General features: G+C 42.3%; 2 protein-coding genes across 4 annotated transcripts; one reads left to right on the top strand and one right to left on the bottom strand.

Moving 5' to 3' along the window:
- Window positions 1-82: 82 nt before the first annotated feature.
- rad54l2 (RAD54 like 2) lies at window positions 83-15,946 on the top strand. Of its 2 annotated transcripts, none has more exons than XM_038696174.1 (22): window positions 83-212; window positions 1,796-1,994; window positions 2,196-2,481; window positions 2,574-2,710; window positions 2,827-2,967; window positions 3,072-3,304; window positions 3,414-3,596; window positions 3,704-3,837; window positions 3,925-4,121; window positions 4,211-4,553; window positions 4,668-4,845; window positions 5,031-5,243; window positions 5,528-5,646; window positions 7,358-7,476; window positions 7,875-7,974; window positions 8,071-8,276; window positions 8,499-8,668; window positions 10,299-10,495; window positions 10,901-11,085; window positions 11,226-11,315; window positions 11,403-11,495; window positions 12,132-15,946. In XM_038696174.1, exons 2-22 carry the CDS (start codon window positions 1,847-1,849, stop codon window positions 13,148-13,150), a joined length of 4,491 nt encoding a protein of 1,496 aa, XP_038552102.1. In that variant the 5' UTR covers window positions 83-212; window positions 1,796-1,846; the 3' UTR covers window positions 13,151-15,946. The 2 variants fall into 2 exon arrangements, with proteins under 2 accessions (XP_038552102.1, XP_038552104.1); XM_038696176.1 differs by lacking the exon at window positions 83-212 and adding an exon at window positions 236-383.
- Window positions 15,947-15,949: 3 nt separating this feature from the next.
- On the bottom strand, window positions 15,950-18,816 carry LOC119885867 (cytochrome b561 domain-containing protein 2). Of its 2 annotated transcripts, XM_038696177.1 has the most exons (4): window positions 18,686-18,816; window positions 18,360-18,594; window positions 18,244-18,281; window positions 15,950-17,220 (listed from the first exon to the last, which is right to left on the bottom strand). In XM_038696177.1, the coding sequence occupies exons 2-4, from the start codon at window positions 18,490-18,492 to the stop codon at window positions 16,717-16,719; spliced, it is 675 nt and encodes a 224-aa protein (XP_038552105.1). In that variant the 5' UTR covers window positions 18,493-18,594; window positions 18,686-18,816; the 3' UTR covers window positions 15,950-16,716. The 2 variants fall into 2 exon arrangements, with proteins under 2 accessions (XP_038552105.1, XP_038552106.1); XM_038696178.1 differs by having other exon boundaries at window positions 18,360-18,793.
- Window positions 18,817-20,142: the final 1,326 nt, after the last annotated feature.

Here is a 20,142-nt window from a genome sequence, read left to right as displayed (position 1 = left end):
AGAGTTTGACCGATTATTTTATTTTTTAATTTGCTTCCTTGCCCCGGAACCTTAGTTAGAGTAACCTCTATAGGGACGGTATTTATAGTCACACTGTAAAATTTGGAAATTAGTAACGTTTACCAGTTAATTTACACAGTTACTGTACGTATCAATTGATTGATTGTGCACTCTGCGAGATTATTGAAGAGTACATTGTAGCAGCAGATAAGGTAAGCTCCAACAACCGCCTGGAGTTTGAGTTTAACTGCGGCGTCCTAACGTTACCTAACAGTTAGCCGAAGTGTTAGCCTGGTTGTAATCCAGGCTAGCATTAGCTACGTGAACGTTACACAATATAAGATTGGTATCTCCCTACGACAGCCAACAAAACAGTGGGTTCGGTAAGGAAAGCTTATTTTCTTTCAGCCCAAGTTACAAACAACTTTCGTTTTGTGCTTTCAATAATGGACAATGAAACAATTCAATAATTACGTGGTTTTAGCGTTTGAATTAGCGTTTATTGTTGTGTAATTAGCTAGCACGCTGGTCTGCCGACTCAGCCTAAGGAACAATAGCATACACATGCATTCAGTTACGTAGCCCAATAAGCCAACTAACGACAGGTGCTTGATGTTAATGTTAACTAACACTAACAGCATCATGATAACAAATAAACTGCAGAGGTAGCTTCATGCTACTTGCTAGCTGCCTCCATCCTCGGCTCGAAATCCACCCTGTGGGTCATGTTATGTAAAACGTACACTTTCGATTTTAAACATTTCATTCCGCACTGATCACAACAGCATTGTTTCTCTATCATAGACTCATATGTCTGACATCCAGTGTGTGACATATTCTAATGTAAACATACTGTCAGAGGACTGTAGGAACCTCATAATAATAGCCTATATTGACCAGAGAGGGGACTCACTTTCATACAAAATGTATACTGCTGTCAGACCTTATGTCTATTGCCTCCACCATACCATATGCTTTAAATGTATAAATCGATTTTCCATCTAGTTATGACGTTTGCTATACTACCAGTATTGGCTTTTCTGTATGTTCTGGACAGTTTAACAAGGACTCCGATGCAGCAGGTCTTTGCATATTTGAAGTTAAATTAAATACCTCGATTGATTGACCTCAGTATTTTAAAGAATGCTGTGTCCCAGTCAGATTCTGAAACACTTTGTTATTAGTAGACCAGATTGATGTTCTTGTTTTGAAGTCTGTTGTGAATTATTTTTTAGACCCCCATAGCACTACCCCCTGGTTGGGGATAGGGCTTAATTTAGAATAAAGTTAGGTTATGTATAGCAATTTCAGAGATGACCGTGTGGGCACCGTCAGGGAAAAGACACAACAGGGAAGCACACTTATAAACAACTGTGAAACTTTTTGTTGGTCGTCTACACCGTTTCAGCTCATTCCAAATGCTGCCCTTAAGAGCCAAATAGTTCAGTCATATCACATCAGTTCTCTAACATCTCCACTAGTGACCTGTTCATTACAGAATTTACTATAGAATTTGCTCCTGGTGTCCAAAGCTCTCTCTGGCCTGACCCCAGATTACATATCTGATGTATGTTTAAGATCTAACAATAAACAAGATTTATAGATTTACTCTTTTAATCAATTAGTTGGTGAAAAGAAAGTTAAGCCATGTCAACTTTAATAATTGGTTAACAGTGCAACTATTTCATCAATTAAAAAAAAAAGAAAGAAATTAAAACATTTGCTGGTTGTAAAATCTCATTGTCAGATTGCTAGTTGTACTACTTTAATGTAAAGATGTGTTTTAATATTTCAGGGCTCCTGATGAAGGTGTGTAGGTAATACTTTGAGAGCCTGGTAAGACGCCATGTCTGAAGAGGCGATTTCAGAAAGTGACCTGGAGCCCAGCCTTAACAGTGAAGAGGAGTATTTGGAAAATGAGGAAGAGGAGGACATTGAGGACATGGAGGAAGATGAGGATGAAAATGATGGAGACGACGAAGATGATAGTGTTGGTGAGTGACTGCATCCCAGTGTGTTAACAGATAATGCGTGTTGTCTAGTTAATGATGAATATAGTTGAAATTAAATAATTGTACCTGCTGTCTTTTGATTTCATCATGACTTAGATTAAACATGTAAAAGTACATATACATCAGAAATTGGTGCTTGTTAACTAGTCTTTGAAGAAGTTAACTGAAATTCTGTCTCTCAAGAACGACCCGGGAGTACTGAAACAGCTCAGGATGGCAGGGATTCCGCTTCAGCTACCTCCGGAGAGCCATCCTCAGAGCCTCCGTCTCAGCCTGCGTCCCGTCCATCCTCCAGACCTGCCTCCCGCTCCCAGCCTCCAACGAGCCCGGAAAACTCGAGCCAGAGCAAGCCACTCTCTAGCAAAACAAAGAAACAAAAAGCCTCCAAATTAACCAAATCCTCAAAGTCTTCAAAAGGCTCCAAACCTTCAAAGCCATCTAAGCCTGCACACATGAGGAAGAATATCAGGTGCATTCATCTATTTTATAGTTTCCATCAGGTATGTTACATAATATACTTTAATGTTTGTATCTAACAGAACTTTTTCTTTATGCTTGCAGAAAACTGCTGAAAGAGGATCAGCTGGAGGCTGGGACTAAGGCTGCTCAACAGGAGGAGATGGAGAGGCGAAAACGTCTGGAGCAGCAGAGGAAGGACTTCCCTACGCCAGCCCCAACTGTCCCAGACTCACAGCTAGGTGACTGACCCTCTATCAGTGAAGCTACACCTTTCCCGTTCTATTTAATTTTGATTAATTTTTTTTTGTGTACTTTCTGTGCTAAATATCCCAATACTTTTCCACCTCTCCACTAGTGGACACTGCTTCACTTTTGGGAGAAGTATCTCACTTGGTCCCTGCTCTCCTGAGCAAGCAGGATGTGATCTGTCTGGACAGCAGTGCAGATGAAGAGGAAAAAGTGGACCCCACACTGCCGGAACATGCCATTAGAGATGGTAAGATATGATCCTTCTGTGAAACTATGATGCTTTTTTCCCCGCAAGTGATTCCAGACAAACAAACAAGCTCTTACACAGTGTTTGCTTCTCCTCTGACGCAGATGTAATCGAGCTCAGTTCTGGGGACGAGGACGCCCTGCAGATAAGCAGTGAGTCGGCCGACGAGGATGCTGATGGTGCCACCGGCTCAGATGAGAGCAGCGGGGCACACATCAACGACGCTCTGAATCTGCCTGATGCCCAGGGTCGAGTGCTGGTTAATATAAATCACCCCGCAGAGGAGAAAGACATTTACCTCGCTCCACAGCTGGCCAGGGCCGTCAAACCTCACCAGGTATGACGACCATCTCTGTCTCTTTCTCTCTCAAAACATAAGCTCTCAGTAACAGAAACCCACAGTCCAGCTTGTTTTTTCTCAAATATCGGTCTCCTCATTTTGTAAGATCGGGGGAATCCGGTTTCTCTATGATAACCTCATCGAGTCTCTGGAGCGGTATAAGACCAGCAGTGGCTTTGGCTGCATCCTCGCTCACAGCATGGGGTTGGGCAAGACTCTGCAGGTCATCTCCTTCATTGACATCCTACTGAAGAATACTGAGGCTCACACTGTGCTGGCCATTGTTCCTGTGAGTAATGGAAGTGTTTACTGTCCTAAAAGAAATGATGTAGTCATTGTTCCCACAGAACACTGATTTAATTTACCTCTCTAATAATTATGTTTCCTTCATAAAAGGTGAACACACTTCAGAACTGGCTGACGGAGTTTAACCTCTGGCTCCCACCCCAAGAGTCCCTCTCCCCAGACACTGACCCTGCACTCCTCACAGGCCGCCAGTTCAAAGTTCACATCCTCAATGACGAGCACAAGTATGTAATGTGCCATGTTGTGTGCAAGGATAAGTATTTATTGTCTAACATATGAGCTGTTAATCACGCTGACTGTGTGGCCTGCAGAACAACGCTGGCCCGGGCCAAAGTTGTAGATGAGTGGTCCAGAGATGGAGGGGTGTTGCTGATGGGTTATGAGATGTACCGCCTGCTGTCCATGAAGAAGAGTTTTGTGATGGGCAAGAAGAGGAAATCGAAGAAGGCCGCGGGGCCAATCATCATTGACCTGGATGAAGAAGATAGACAGCAGGAACTCATGAAAGGTCAGAAAAAGTAAAATGAGCATCAGGGATACAAACACAAGCATAAATTTACAGTGTAATTTATATTTACAGACTCTTTGTGTTTTCAGGTATTGAAAGGGCCATCGCGCGGCCTGGCCCAGATGTGGTGATATGTGACGAGGGTCATCGCATTAAGAACTACCATGCCAGCACATCACAGGCTCTGAAGAACATCCGCTCCCGGCGCAGAGTAGTCCTGACAGGTTACCCGTTGCAGAACAACCTCATCGAGTACTGGTGCATGGTGGACTTTGTTAGACCCGACTTTTTAGGCACGCGTCAGGAGTTCAGCAACATGTTTGAGCGGCCCATTCTGAACGGACAGTGCGTGGACAGCACGCCTCAAGATGTCCGCTTGATGCGCTACCGCAGCCACGTGCTGCACAGCCTGCTGGAGGGTTTTGTCCAGAGGTAAACTTTCTGTCAGTGCCGGATTTTAGAAATTGGACGTTCGAGAAAGAGAGCACACTAGCCTGGATGATGCTTACCTATCAATATTCTTTGTGATGCTTTTCTGGGTTACAGACGTGGTCACGATGTGCTGCGAGACCAGCTTCCCTCCAAGGAGGAGCATGTGATCCTGGTGCGGCTCTCTCCCGTTCAGAGGGCGCTGTATACCGAGTTCATGAAACGCTTTAGAGAAGCAGGGAACAGTGGCTGGCTCGGTCTAAACCCACTCAAGGCCTTCTGTGTATGCTGCAAGGTGAGACTGTTTTCTTTGCTGTTGGGTAGAAACCTAACTGAATGGCCAGCCAAACCTGTTTACCTTTTCCAGAGCGGAATCAGGTTCATTTTTGCTGTGACTATTAAAATACTGCTGTGGATTTATTTCTTTTTAATCAAGAAAGACTTTTTTTTTTTCTCCCCCCCCCCCCCCGATCCCTCCAGATCTGGAATCACCCAGACGTCCTCTATGAAGCCCTGCAAAAGGAGAATCAGGCCAACGAGCAGGACCTGGACCTGGACGACATTACTTCGGCTAGTAACCCCCGCTGCCTCAAAGCCAAAGTAGCCGACTCGAGCAACAGCAAAGTCAACAACACTCTGCCACCACTCAATCCCTCTCAGGATAGAGCCAATCAAGTCATCACATATGAATGGGTATGTTATGACAACAGTTCATGTAAAGTAGTTTCCTTGACAGCTCAGTTTTTCAGCTAAAAGACTCGATTTGACATCTTTATTTTAAACGTCAAGTACCTTCCAAGTACTGAAATACTACTAAATATAAAAAAAAAAAATACTACTTTGTTCAGTGTTGATACATCCGCTATACCAACATGTTATCTTTGTCATGTCCGTATAGAGGTTTGTTGTTTCTTTCTTTTCCTGGGTCACACTGCCTTTTTAATTCAGCAGCCTTTTCTCCCATTCATATGTCTCAGGCAAAGGACATAATGTCAAACTACCACACAGGAGTTCTGGAGAACTCTGCCAAGATGGTTCTGCTTTTCCATTTGATTGATGAGAGTGTGAGAAGAAAAGACAAGATTTTGGTCTTCAGGTAAGACCTCTGCCCAATGTACATTGCATTAAACACAAATCCACCCTTAAGCAGCTTAGACAGAGACTGACTTTGCTCTTCAACTAATTAATCTGACATTTCTGAAGCTTTCAGTGCTTTTTACAAACTGTTGGAAATTAGTATTTTAATCTTACATTTTATGATGTTTCCCTGCTTCTTTTACAGGTTACTTTTGTAAGTAGGAATTTCACAATTAACCAGAAGTATGGCCTTTAGTGAAAGAAAATTGGTGGTTGTTTGTAGCCATATACAGTACTAGGAAAAGGTTTTAGGCAGGCATGCCAAAATGCTGTAAAGTTTTTCATAAATAGACACGTTAATAGATTATATTTATCAAGTCGCAAAGTGAGTGAACAGAAGAAAAATGTTAATCAAATCAATATTTGTTGTGACCACCCTTTACCCTCAAAACAGCATCAATTCTTCGAGGTACACTTGCACAAAGTCAGGGATTTTTGTAGGCATAATGTCAGGTGTATGATTAAACAACTACACCAAACAGGTGATAATGATCATAAATTCAATATGTAGGTTGAACCACAATCATTAACTGAAACAGAACCAGCTGTGTAGGAGGAATACAACTGGGTGAGGAACAGCCAAACTCAGCTTACAAGGTGAAGCTGGAACACAAGGTATACTGCATCAGCAAGATCTCTCCCAGGCAGACAGGGGTTTCCAGATGAAACTTACTGCAGCAGAAAAAAGACACATACTTTACCTTACTTTATTACATTACCTTAGCAATCAGTAGATGTCCAGCAATGCCATCAGCTCAGAGCTGCATAAAACAGTGGGACCCAGGTACACCCATCTACTGTGTGGAGAAGTCTGGTCAGAAGTGGCTTTAGTGGAAGCCTCTGACATGGAAAGAAGGTCAAGTGACTCAGCTATGCAAAAAAACACAGGAACATGGGTGCTGGAAAAATAGCAGCAGATGCTCTGGACTAAATTTGAAATATTTGACTGCAGCAGAAGGCAGTTTGTTGAACGAAGGGCTGGAGAGCAGTACAAGAATGAGTGTCTGCAGGCGACAGTGAAGCATGGTGGGGGTTCCTTGCAGGTTTGGAGCTGCATGTCTGCAAACAGAGCTGGGGATTTGGTCAGAATTAACGGTCTCCTCAATGATGAGTAGTACAGGCAGATCCATTATGCAGTTCCATCAGGGAGGCATCTGACTGGACCCAAATTTATTCTGCAGCATGACAACGACCCTAAACATACAGTGAAAGTCATTAAGAACTATCTTCAGCCTAAAGAAGAACAAGAAGTCCTGGAAGTGATGGTTTGGCCCCGCAGAGCCCTGATCTCAACATTGAGTCTGTCTGGAATTACATGAAGAGAGAAAAGCAGCCGAGGCTGCCAATATCCACAGTAGGACTGTTGGTAGTTCTCCAAGATGTTTGGGCCAACCTACCTGCTGACTTCCTTCAAAAACTACAGTATGTGCAAGTGTACCTATGCTGTTTTGAAGGCAAAGGGTGGTCACACCGCAGTAATGTGACATTAAAAAAAAAAAAAGATTAATGTTACAATTAATCTTTTTTTTTTTTTGACTTGACTTTGACTTTGAGTATACCAATGTACAGACCCCTGCAGTCATTTGACCTGTTTTATAACATAATAACTTTATTGTATTTCATACCAAAGCGCGCTCACCCCATATCTGTTTCTGCTATCTACACACTAGTCAAAGTTTGTCCACCCTGAGTGTCATTGAGGACTTCTTATCAAAGAGACCCATGCCAGCAGGCATCGCCTCCTCTGACGCCCAGAGCCAAAACTGGGTTCGCAACCTCAACTACTACAGTGAGTCATCCAATCTGTGCTCTCCTTCCAAACCTCTGAAACCTCTAAGGATGGTCTTTATTGATTTAGTATCTCTTCATTTCTCAAGTTCTCCCATATGATCATTTGTCTTGGCAAATTTACACTCTGCTCTGGAAACACGTTAAGAAGCAATCTATTTGCAATTTAACAAAGATTAAATGGTTCCTTTTCTATATGTTGTACCTACATCCACCAGTCATGTTACTGTTCTGCCATGATGGAAAAGTACTTCTCCTGTAAGAATTCAATAGAAATCTTCATAATTAAACATGAACAACAAGTATTTAATGAAAAATGTTACCACAATACAGTCTCCTTCATTTAGCTGCAAGTTAAAGTGTGTTCAATGCTTAAGATGTGGTGTCTTCTGTCTGCAGGACTGGATGGGAGTACATCTGCCTCAGAAAGAGAGCGACTGATCAATCAGTTTAATGACCCAGAGAACAACACAACATGGGTCTTCCTACTTTCTACAAGGTATGTGTCTCCGCTCTCTGTTTTGTTTTTTGTTTTTTTAGTAGTTTTTCCTAAACTGGCAGAAATCTTATCATTCATTCTGTATCTTTCTTTCAGAGCGGGCTGCTTGGGGGTTAATATGATCGGGGCCAACCGCGTTGTTGTGTTTGATGCCTCCTGGAACCCATGCCACGATGCCCAAGCGGTGTGTAGGGTGTACCGCTATGGTCAGAAGAAACCCTGCTACATTTACCGCCTTGTCTGTGATTTCACCTTGGAGAAGAAGATATACGACAGACAAGTCTCCAAACAGGGCATGTCTGGTAAGAGATTTGTACATGCTAACCATTTGTTTGTTTAGACATAGTAGTTCTCACTTTTTAGTATCCACTCACATTATTCTAGTTCTTGACTTGATATTGTGTCATGGAACTGTTACTAAGCCCTTATACAAGCACTACTAATACATATTTAACCAGATCTAATGTGGTCAATCTATCTGAATTATAACGAGTCTTAAATGTTGGGTTCGTGTGTGTTTATAGACCGTGTGGTGGATGACCTGAACCCAGTGCTGAACTTCACTCGTAAGGAAGTGGAGTCGTTGCTGCATTTTGTGGAAGAGGAACCTGACCAAATCTCCCTGTCATCCCGGGAGGACTTTGAAGCAGTGATGTACCAAGCATGTCATCTTTACCCACACCTCATCACCAAGGTACAGTTGCATGATGGGTGTTACTCATAAGCCTAGACTGTGAAAGACAGGCAGTTTTGGTGGTTCAATGTTAAATATAGCTGGTCTTCTGGTAAATACCACTCTTGACTGTTTTGATGCTCTGGTGTGTTCTTAGTATATGTTCACTTTACGTCCAGGTAGGCCAGTGGCCTTGATCCTGCAGAGTACAAACACTGCTGAATGCCTCAGAACAGTGTTGACCGATAAATCAAATTTTCATCATCATCACGTTATAAACATCCACACTAAATATATTTCGCCGTTTTTCTTTATCACGTTGCAGCCGCTGTGTTTTGGTTTTACACAAGCACAGTGCAGCAGCTCCAATACCAGATTGTTAAAAACAAGCTAAAATTAAAGCTGTCTGTAGTGTAGTCTAACTGTTTAGCTTAGTTTGCCACATGCCATTTGGCAGATTCTTGTAAACTTAGCTGCTGGCTTAGACAAACCAGCCACTCCTCTCTCTACCAGCACTACCTGCAGTGAACCACGTCAGCAACAGAGGGAGGAGGACAGAGAATAGGAGGAAGGAGTGATACTGACTCACGTCTGAGTTTTTCCATTCTTTCTAAACCTCACTCGGTACTTTGATGTCACAAAAATGATTTATTTGATTATTGTAGATTTGTTTCCAGTGAGATATTATGTTCTTTATATAGTGACGTTGCAGTTGCTGCTCTCAAAACAATATTTAGTTACATTTTAAAATATTCAATTCTAATCCTGTTATAGCTAATATGCACACTATATAATATTTGTTTATTTATCGCAAGTCATATCATCATTGCAATTAGGGCTGAGGAATTAAACGAAATCTTAGTGAAATAATATGGCCTACTGCAATTTTCAAATTGCAGGAGGTGCCATATTTGTTAAAATACCATTTTAAATTAAATGTTGTCGTACAGCAGAGATGTCCTGGCCTACACAACATATTCTACAGACTTAAGAAGACATCTTTGTTTGGTACAGATCAGAGATTGCAAGAATCGCACCATAATCATTTAAGTACGTTTTTAAATGAAAATGAGAATAATTATGTAAAAAATATTATTCCTTCAATATCGCAAATCATATTGCAATTGCAGTATCTCACAAAATAATTGCAATTAGATATTTTTTCAAAATCGTTCAGCCTTAATAGCAATATTGCACATCACAGATTCCTGCAGACCTACTCACCACTAACAACAAAACACTAGAAAAGAACTTGGCAGAGATCTTAATTGAAGAGTTCAACATAGTATTGTGAAATAGGGTAATTTCTATTTTCACAATGATTTACAGTAGAATATTGACTTGTGTGAGAGCACATACCCTGAAAGCAATATTGACACGGTCAATTTGGATGTGATAAAAACCTTACAGAAATTCTAGTAACTGTTAGAAATCCCCAACTTACCTAGTAAAACTAAAATCCGATCTGAAAAGGGCCCGAGTCTGTCTGTTAAAATAAGTGAGCAGGAGAGAGAGAAAAAGGAAAGTAGTATGACTGTTTTTATTCAAATTGTGAATCCCATATTAGTGATGAGTTTGTCAGATCAACCTGCCTCTTGCATGGCAAATCCGAACTGTAATTAAATTTCTGTCTTTCCACTTGTCTCATTAGCAACCTTTCCCTCACGAGTCTCTGCTGGTGGACCGCAAGGAGTCAAAACTGACCAAAGCAGAGAAGAGAGCAGCTAAGAAGAGCTACGAGGATGAGAAACGAGCCTCTGTCCCCTACTCTCGCCCATCGTACGCCCCCTATTACCCAACCAACGATCAGTCGCTCACAAACATACCAGCCTTTAACCAACGCGGCTGGTGGGTTTCAGACTGCGTGGTTTAGCTTGCATTCCTTTTTGGCATCTCATTAAATTGATGGCTTAGTGGCTAACAGATGCTATTGTTTTGTTTCACATTAAAACTGTTCCTGACTAGCTCAGCTCTTCAGCTACAAACACAAACTAACCAGCAGTGTTTTCCTGATACTCTGTGGTGCAATGCATTACAATTCACTAAACAGTATAAAGAAGTCTGTGCATTTATGTCCACCCTGGACAGAATCCCCTTTAAAAATCTGGAAAAACTAAAACAAAACTACCATTAACTTTGCTGGTTTGTTTTAGGTTGTAGCTTTACATGAATTTGTTTGTTTTCTCCATCAGATTAGTCACAATTATTAGAGAATGTGCGAGCGTCTCATGAGTTCAGCCCTCATATTTTCAGGCGTCCCACGGCAAGACCAGACGATAAGCCTGTGGCAAGCGTCAGGCCAATCCAGTCGACCCCAGTTCCCATGATGCCTCGCCAGGTGGGCATGGGCATGGCTGGCTCCAGCTCTGCTGGCAGCCTGCCTGTCAACTTCCTGCAGAAAGCTGGAGTGTATGTGCAGAGGATCGTCACCACAACTGGTAACGTGTTTAGATCATTGAAAGTGCCACATCACCCACAAAATGTTACATTTTGAACAAACCATTTCATCTTTCAGAAAAAGAAAGTGTCTTGTAAAATGTAATGTTGTTGACATCAGCCATTTTGTCCGGATCTACAGATATTGTAATCCCAGGAGCCAACAGCTCAACAGATGTTCAAGCTCGCATTACTGCAGGAGAGAGCATCCATGTTATCAGAGGATCTAAAGGTATTTGCAACAACACAACAATTGCTCTCTGCATACAAAGGATTTTGAGTTGCTGCCTCCTTCACTTGATTTTTTTCTCCACCACAGGTACCTACATTAGGACGAATGATGGAAGAATTTTTGCCATTCGATCTGGGAAGATCAGCAGACCAGCAGGCGGGGGGTCAGCTGCTTCAAGAGGTACACATTCAGGTTGATTCTTCTTGGGTTCTGCCACATAGCTTCGCATAACTACTATCTAAACAACACATGACGTTCAGATTACCTGTTGTGCGAAGTCTTCTGTGGCTCTGGAGAGAGCGTTTTAAAACCTGAGAAATGACGCATATGATGTCATCAGGGTTATCTCGGTTTCTTATATTTTTGCACATTAAATTACATGTTTGGCTTACATTTAACTTTTCCTAAAATTGTTGTTTCCCATAAAACATTGTCATACGTCAGCCATCTTGCTTCCACTTGATACCACTGTCTCACATTTGCTGACAAAAATAACGGCAAAGGACCGTGGAAAAACAGGATCCAGATCTTCTTTACCAAAACTGTAAAAGGCCCTCAACATCCTGGAGGGACTGTTTTAATGATTCAACTATAATTCTAGTTTAAAATATCACATCCACATTTGCTTTTTTTTTCACTTATTCCAACAATTTCATCGCAAATAAGCACCCCAAAACATTGCAACTTTCATTTTTTTTCAGGCATTTTAGACTACAACAAGTGCAAAAAAGGCCTGCAAACTCCTGGAGGGACTGATACATAATTCAGAGGCAGAGACAATGTGCATGCCTCCTGACATTTCTCTCTCTTCCACAGACACCCAGAGTTCCCTGATCCATCCAGTTAGTAATGGCTGTTCATCCCCTGTGGACCAACAGCAGCAATCCCCCAATGGGCAGCAGCGGCCCTCCTCTCCCTTAAGCTCTGAGATTCTCAGAGAGATCAGCCGCTACACGACATCCACAGGTGATGCCTCCACTGGGGTGGGGAATGAATTGCAGTCACCGTCAGACGTGTCGGCTGCAACAGCAGGGGATGGAGGCAGTTTGCAGAACAATCAGACTGGTGATCTCGGCAGGCAGGTCGGTGATGACCTGCTGAGCTCTGCTTTAGAGATGCGTGCCAGCAAACGCAGGAGTACTGAAAGCGAGGGCAACACACAAATAGGAAGCAAACGCACATCTGCTGCAACACATTTTGCTGGACTGTCCATGGGCTCCAGTGGCCTCAGCTTTCCTCCCGTGGGTCTGAACTCCTCCTCCTTGCTGGGGAACCTTAGTCACATGAGTCATCCACTTCTGATGGGTGGTAGTGGTGGATCGTCATTCCGTCAGACACCAGGACAAACACTGGCTGACCTACAGACAATGTTCCCCTCTGCAAGTTCGGACCTACTGAGACAGTCTGCCACAGGGAACGGACACCTTCCCGTTCCCTCCTCGTCCTCTTTGCCCACTGTTTTCTCCTCGGCGTCCACCACCATTCCTATGTCATCTACACCCTCGGCAGCAACTTCTTCCTCCCTGGCGTCAGGTTCTCTGCCTCCGTACTTGATGAATCCCAACATGTCTGGCTTGCTTTCGTCAGGCTTCCCTCTCAACTACAGTCAGTCGCTGCTCCCTGAGCCGAGAATGTTCCCCTCCCCTCTCCTCTCCCGGTCTGGAGGATTCTCTGCGCCTAACTCCAGCTCTGCTACATCCAGTTTCCTCTCCCATTTCAACAACCCAACTTCCAGCCTGCTGGGTGCAGCTCTAACCCAGCCGGACAGACATCAGAGTAAGGAGAATGGCAGCAGCAGTTCTGATGACGACGTTATAGAGGTGACAGGACAGTAGAGACTCCTGAAGAGGCATTTTCACACGCAATTTTATCAATCATGGTTAACAAAGTACATTAGGGATGGGAATGATTAAACAAACTAAAGAAATTCTTTTATATTATCTGCCTTAACCTCTAAATTGATGATTGATGGTAAAATGCATTGTTATATTCTGAATGTGTAAACGCATCAGAGTACAAGGGCGGTCAAGAGGTGGAAAAGGGGAATTTCTACAATGAGTAAAAAAACTAACTTTTCAGGAACTAAAAATTTATGTTTATCCTGGACACATACAATGTTAGAAAAGATTGTGAAGTTCAAATCACGTCAGAGGGGGGCCAAAAAAAGAACATTCCCATTCCTAATGGTCTCATTAAACGACTAACACACACACACACACACACACACACACACACACACAGACTCTCACCTGCAAATGAGAGAATCAACTTGTACCTTAATGACTTAACGAAGTCAGAGTAAAAATCCTTATGCTGAATATCCCAGACTTGTTCAGCTGGAGCATCAGAGCAGTGGGAACAGGCCTTTGTCGTACGGGGACCAGCTGAATCTTTCGGGGTGGCGCTTTTTGAGCACAGCCTCTCCTGCTACACTTTTAAGCAAGGCCTCGCTGGGCTGTTACTTTAATTTCCTCTGAATTCAGGTGGAATAATGTGATGAAAACCTGTTTGATTGTCTCATGACTTATTGCTGTGAAACAGTCAAGGGCAAAGCAAAATTTGACTTGCTGTTACACGTGTCAGCCGTACTCACGCGCTGAACACTAACTTACTCATTTTTCTTCAGCACAGTTTCCTTGTTCTAGTAAACAAAACTGGAAAGCTACATACTACACAATAACAGCGGCTACAGAATGTGGCGTTAATATTTCCTCAAAATCCAGTTCACAATATATTTAGAGAAAATCCTTCAAGTCTTACCTTTATCAACAAATTTTAGGCTTTCGGAGCATATTTTAATCTTTAGCAATTTGATAGACATTGTAGCATCCCCTGTTGAAAGGATATTATGTGTGATACTATAACTGAACATGTTGATACTTTGTAAATAGCAGTCATTATCATTGTTTATATTACAAGTCAATACTGTGCAGTGTGTAGATTTTGGTTGTAGGGAGACGGTTCATTAACACAGTGACTATCATGACAATGAATACACCCTAGCATTTATGCTTGGGGAAACAAATTTACGTTTAACTTTATAATTGACTGTTTTTTCCCCCCTTTCCTTTAAAACAAAAATGAATGTACTTTCATGTTAGCCTTTGATAACACAGGGGCTGGGACAAGGATTCGGACTGTGTTCTTTCATTTTTAGCCTTAAATAACACAAAGGAGTCTTGAGTCTTAGCATTTATCATAGTACGTCCTTTTTACAAATCTGTTAGAAGAACTACTGAGCATTCAGACAGTCGGTGTCGAACTAAAGAAAAAAACTGTGTGGGGCAGATTGAGCACAGTGACTAAAAGCACCAAGCGTGAATGCCAAAAAGGAGCGCAAACCAAGGTTTAATGTTGCTAGCACGTTCGTTAAAGCTGGTCACCTGTCTTCTTTTGCAGTTTTAACTATAGCGTCCCCACCATCTGTTGATACGTCATCCCTCAGTCAGCCTACACCCAACATGTAGTTTCTTTTGGATTATTTACAGATCCTTGCTGAGAACAAATATTACCTAAACTGTAGAAAACATTGCATTCATGCAGCCTCGGTGTATAAAAACCTGAAGTCAATGTAGCCCCCAACCATCAAGCCAGATCACATTTCATTACAACCACCTGTGACTGTGACAGAGCCAGGTCAGGTGGTGTGGTGGCCTTACCGAACTGACAGTGCCGTTAGGTGGTAGCTTTTCACAGAGGTGTCTCTTTAAAAGCAGTGCAGTGTAAGTAGCTTCTGTGAGTAGTGTCAGTCAGTGTAGGTCTGCGGCGCTTTAGGGAGTTTAGGTCTTTGCTGTTCTCTGTAGCCTTGTCTTTCTGTGTTGTGATGACACCTCAAGGTATGTAGATTTAGGAAATTCCCTTTCCTCCGTTGGTAAAATAGGCCGGACGCCGTGGTTTTTAGCCTTTAGAAAACACTGGATAACCTGAAACAGCAGGTCACTTCCTATGACGTTCCTCCCCCCCACCCCTTTTTTTTTTTTTTTTTTTTTTTGGAGATGTTATGTTGTAGGGACCTTTTGCTCCCACAGTCTGAGTACTGTTCACTTTTGGTTATTTTTGCTACTGGCTCCTTCCCTGTTGTTCTGGATGCTTCATTTCTATCATCAAGGACAACTCAAGTTTTTTTCTCATTTCTTGGGGACTTGTGGTGGTTTCAGATTGGAGCTGGCACTTGGAAAAAGGATCATATCTGCTTGCGAACTGTGCAAGGTACATCATACTGACGCCATGTCTTTATTCTCAGTCTTCTCAAGCCATTGGAAACACTGCATTTGAATCTTGGGAATCATCCATTTATAAAACAAAACCTGTCATCCATTTCTCGTCAGTTATTTGCATTTTTATGTTTCATGGGAATATTAAATTTTTTTAAAAATGCTTTTTTATAACTTCTTACTGGCATCCACTCACCTGGCAGTTTCCCTTATTTCAGTGTAAGTGTCTGAAATGTATTTATTTATGATGGAAGATATATTGTTTTTTTTTTTTTGTAATTACGTTTTTTAACCTTTTGTTCACTTTGACCCATTGACGGCTGATCCAGTAAGAATTTCGTACATGCAGCCAAGATCGAAGCAGAATATGACTGTGTTATCAATGTTATTTTAACAATAAAACACTCCTCCATTGCAGTGTGAATAATTTACAAATGCTTTTAATTTACACCAGATCTTCTGTGATTTATTATCTTATTTATTCAAACATGTGGCTAAATAAGTAATCAAAGGTGACAAATGGTCAAAAGGCAGGATATAAGCAACCTGAAATACAAAAATTTTAAATATGTCCAACAAATGTTTTCATGTTTTATTTTATCATTAAACTCTTATCTCCCAATATAATACTCAATGCTGCGTCAAAACCCTCTGCTCTTCACACGGTTTGTGGTCTAGAGAATGTTTAAACCCTATTTTCTCATTTGTGTTTTTGAGTGAGCCTTTTTTAAATCAATCACATTTAAGCAGCTTAGTCTTAAAACACGACTTAAGAGCCTATCACCATGCTACCAGCTCTTTGAGGATGCACTTGCACTGCAATGCTTTGCTGAATCCTAACACCAGCAGGGTAACATGCTGATGTTGAGCAGGTATGTTTGCCATTTTAGTTAAGCATGTCAATTAGCACTAAACACAAGTAGAGCTGAGGCTGATGGGAATGTCATTCATTTGAAAGTTATTTGGTCATAAACTAAAGCTAGCACTCCTACATATAAAATATTGTGTGTGATTGTCAAATGAAAATTCGAGGTCCAAAGTCTTCAACACAGCTGCAGAAATCTGTTCCTTTTTCACTTTCATGTAAATCAAACTGATGCATGCGGTTAAAACATGAAAACTTGTAGGCAAGACTGACATAAGTATTCAGTGAGTGTTCTGTTACAGTGTTGAAAGCCCGTCTCCTGTCACGACTGCAACCGTTTCTTAGCCATGTACGCACTGGTGACTTGGTTCATAATGACAAGGGCTGTGAGAGCAGGGCAGAGTGCTGACAGGTACCAGGTGTATTCCCTGACAGATGCAGTGAACCAGGTAGAGCTGAGGCCAAGGAGCACGCTGCCACTGCCGAGCAGGCATGTGATGAGTCCAGAGGTTGCGTGGTAGCGTTTGAGTTTGGCCAGGGACCAGCCTTTGGCCAGAGAGGGGTAGATGAGAGGTACAGCCGCCAAAGACTGAAACCCCACCACACACACCGTGAGCAAGCCCAGCAGACCGTGCCACGAGGTGAAGTGAGGTTTACCATTTAGGTGTTTGTTATACGAGATGGCCGCCAGACCCAGGACTGCACAAGACACGCAGAGGCACTGCAGGATCCAGTGAACACGAGCTTTTGTCTTGTGAGGAAACCTTTTGATGGGGGAGCCATGGGGGGAGAAAAGGAGTATGGCTTCTGTCATGAAGAAGGAGAACTAGTGGAAAAGGAAAGAAAATCAAGTGGGGCTGCAACTCACAATTATTGTCTTCACTGATTAATCTGAATAATTTTGATTAATCGATGAATATTTTGGTTTACAAAATACCATACAATGTCCATCACAATATCCCCAAAGCCCAAGTAGACATATTCAAATTATCAGTGAAGGTTCTCAGTCATCCAGGTCATAGTTATCCAAGGAAGGTTAAAATTAAGGGCAAATGGACTTGGTTGAAGATACTCAATGACGTTTCGTCCCTCATCCAAGAGAGTTTTTTAGTTTTGAGTGCATGGGTGTCACTTAGACTGGGGATGCTGGGGACATGTTCCCACCACTTTTTGAAATGGCCGATGTTGTCCCCATCACTTTTTTAAAGCATTTGTAAAAAATGTTCTGAAAAATTGCATTGCAGTGTAAATATAGATAAGATAATATAGAAATATAGAAGAGTTACCTAAGCTGATAAAAAAAAACAACTAAAAGCTACTGATTACTGCATTATATTCCAGTATATATTTTAATTTGTCACCTGCAACCTGAATTTTGTATTTCCCCCTATATAAATAAAGACATTTCCACCATAAATTGGTGCAGAAAATGTCTCCAGAATGCAGGAAATTAAGTGTTTAATGCTCACAATCTTCTGGGGGAGGACCCCCAGACCCCCAATCCTATATGTCATCAATAAATATTTCTTCTAAAAAGTTGTAAAATATCTTGTCTTGTTCTCGTGACCCCAGAATTGTGCATCATCACGTCAACCCCCCCCCCCCCCCCCCCCCCCCCCATTTCAACACAAAATGACGCCCTTGTCTGATTGACTGGTTGGGAAACTCAGCTATTTAATCTCTGTGGGGTCGCCTTCATTTTAACCTTACATGGATACATATTCAAATTGTATGTTTGAGAAGCTGGAAACCACTGGATTAACTGACTGTTTTAACTCTAAAATGAATATTGGAAGGGTTTGATTGAACTATGTGTTTACTGCTTAAAAAGATTTATTTTGAAACTTACCGCTAGTGTCATAAAGAAAGGGTGCCAGGAAAACCAACCTGAAATAAAATAGAACAATTGATGAACTCTAATGAACAAATGTTATGCCAACACGGACAGTGACCTGAAGGACTCACTTGTACCCGGTCGAGACAGAACGGCAATGAACACAGTGAAGACAAAGCAGATGAAGTGGGTCAGCACTGCGGAAGCTGTTCTGGTATAACCGTAGACCCGAGGCTCAGGTTCAGGCTCTCTGGTGTGAACCATGTTTAAGACAGCTCATGTGGACCCAGGGAGCTCACCTCACCTGCACCGACCCACGCAATGTTGTCACCTAAAGTGTTCCGTTTCAGTCAAAAAGAACCGGATCTGATGGTGTATGAAACGTAACCGTTACCTCCTCCTGCAAAGTTAGATGATTTGAAGCCAGAAGACGGGACTTTAACAGACGTCTACTTACCAAACAACTATCACATCAAGGTAACTTTACGACTGAATCTATTCCCAAGCATCTAAATCATAGACTGTATCCAGCGTGCTCTACCTTGTTGTGTTGCTCCGCCGGGCAGAGAAATAGTGCTTCCGGTTAGTTGTTTCAGAATAAAGCGTTTATCAAGTGACATGATACACAGGGGGTAGGGTGGGAGCGTGGGGGAGTATACCTCGCAAGAGGAGGGCCCACAGAGATACTTGAACAAATAGCCATGGATCCAGGCAGGGGCCCATTGAGAATACTTAGAATACTAATCCTGTTCCCAAATATTAAACTTGTTTGCGCTTTTATTTTGAAACCAGGCTGCCCGGAAATCCTGTCTGCTGATTCTGAATCGCGGATGACGTGGACGCCTCCTAGAAAGACCCTTCACATACATTTAAGAAAGCACATGCTTTTCTGGTTGAATTCAGACGGGAGATCTAGGCACAAATTTGTATTTAAGGTTTTACACATAAGTTGGGTTTTATTCAAATGGATAACTGTAAAAATGACAAACCATTTTCATTCAGACAGATAAAAGTTGCAGTGGGAGTAAAATCAGTTTGGATGCATGTTGTTTGTTGCGCCGGCTGGTTAAGGATGTGATGTCTCAGGCTAATACCACCCATTCCACATCCAACAATGCAGTGCAGACTCACTGGTCATCTGTTCACTGGTTATTGTGCTCCAATTAGTCTGTAATAAGCTTGTGACTCTGCAGGGCCTCCACACACTGGGCATAGGCCTACAGGCAGCAGGCACAGCAAGAGAAAACAACAACATGGCCATTCAGGGCTTTGCTATCTCGCTCTTTCTCTATTCCTGTCCATCTAACACGTGCGGTACTGCCACTGTTTATTGAGAGTCTTTGTTTATTTTTTCTGAGAGGAGCCTTGGAAGGGTTCCTATTGCGACCCATAGGCCTACTGATGGTGGCACTAATCCAAATCAGACATCTTTAAAATATCTGCAAACTGGTACCAACACAATACTGGGTTAAATTTACTCACTATCCACGGATAGAAAATCACCCAAGACAATGGGTTGTTTTTACCAAGTGCTAGTATTTATGTCACTGGTGTTTGTATATATAATTAAAAATTCCCCTCACCCTCCTTGTGGGGTGGTATGTGTCATCCTCAAGCCTCTACCAGAGGCCTGGGAGTTTGAGGGTTCTGCGCAGTATCTTAGCTGTTCCTAGGACTGCACTCTTCTGGACAGAGACGTCTGATGTTGTACCTGGAATCTGCTGTAGCCACTCTCCCAGTTTGGGGGTCACAGCCCACAGTGCCCCGATTACCACTGGCATCACTGTTGCATTTAATCTCCACATCTTTTCTAGCTCCTCTTTCAGTCCTTGGTATTTTTCAAGCTTCTCGTGTTCCTTCTTCTTGATGTTGCTGTCACTAGGGATTGCTACATCACTGCAGCCTTCTTCTGCT

This window comes from Micropterus salmoides, unplaced genomic scaffold (assembly GCF_014851395.1).
Source record: "Micropterus salmoides isolate LMB-PRFRI ecotype aquatic unplaced genomic scaffold, ASM1485139v1 Ms_hic_scaffold_4, whole genome shotgun sequence".
In the NCBI taxonomy this organism is placed as follows: Eukaryota; Metazoa; Chordata; class Actinopteri; order Centrarchiformes; family Centrarchidae; genus Micropterus; species Micropterus salmoides.
The sequence above is the reverse complement of the archived record's forward strand: the minus strand, read 5'-3'. Positions and strand labels throughout refer to the sequence as shown.

Coding starts and splice junctions, on each gene's coding strand:
- rad54l2 (XM_038696174.1), top strand. CDS start 1,847: ATGTCTGAAGAGGCGATTTCAGAAAGTGACCTGGAGCCCAGCCTTAAC. Junction 3,597..3,703: donor CTGTGCTGGCCATTGTTCCT/GTGAGTAATGGA, acceptor CCTTCATAAAAG/GTGAACACACTTCAGAACTG. Junction 5,647..7,357: donor GACAAGATTTTGGTCTTCAG/GTAAGACCTCTG, acceptor TCTACACACTAG/TCAAAGTTTGTCCACCCTGA.
- LOC119885867 (XM_038696177.1), bottom strand. CDS start 18,492: ATGGTTCACACCAGAGAGCCTGAACCTGAGCCTCGGGTCTACGGTTAT. Junction 18,282..18,359: donor TCTGTCTCGACCGGGTACAA/GTGAGTCCTTCA, acceptor ATTTTATTTCAG/GTTGGTTTTCCTGGCACCCT. Junction 17,221..18,243: donor CTTTCTTTATGACACTAGCG/GTAAGTTTCAAA, acceptor CTTTTCCACTAG/TTCTCCTTCTTCATGACAGA.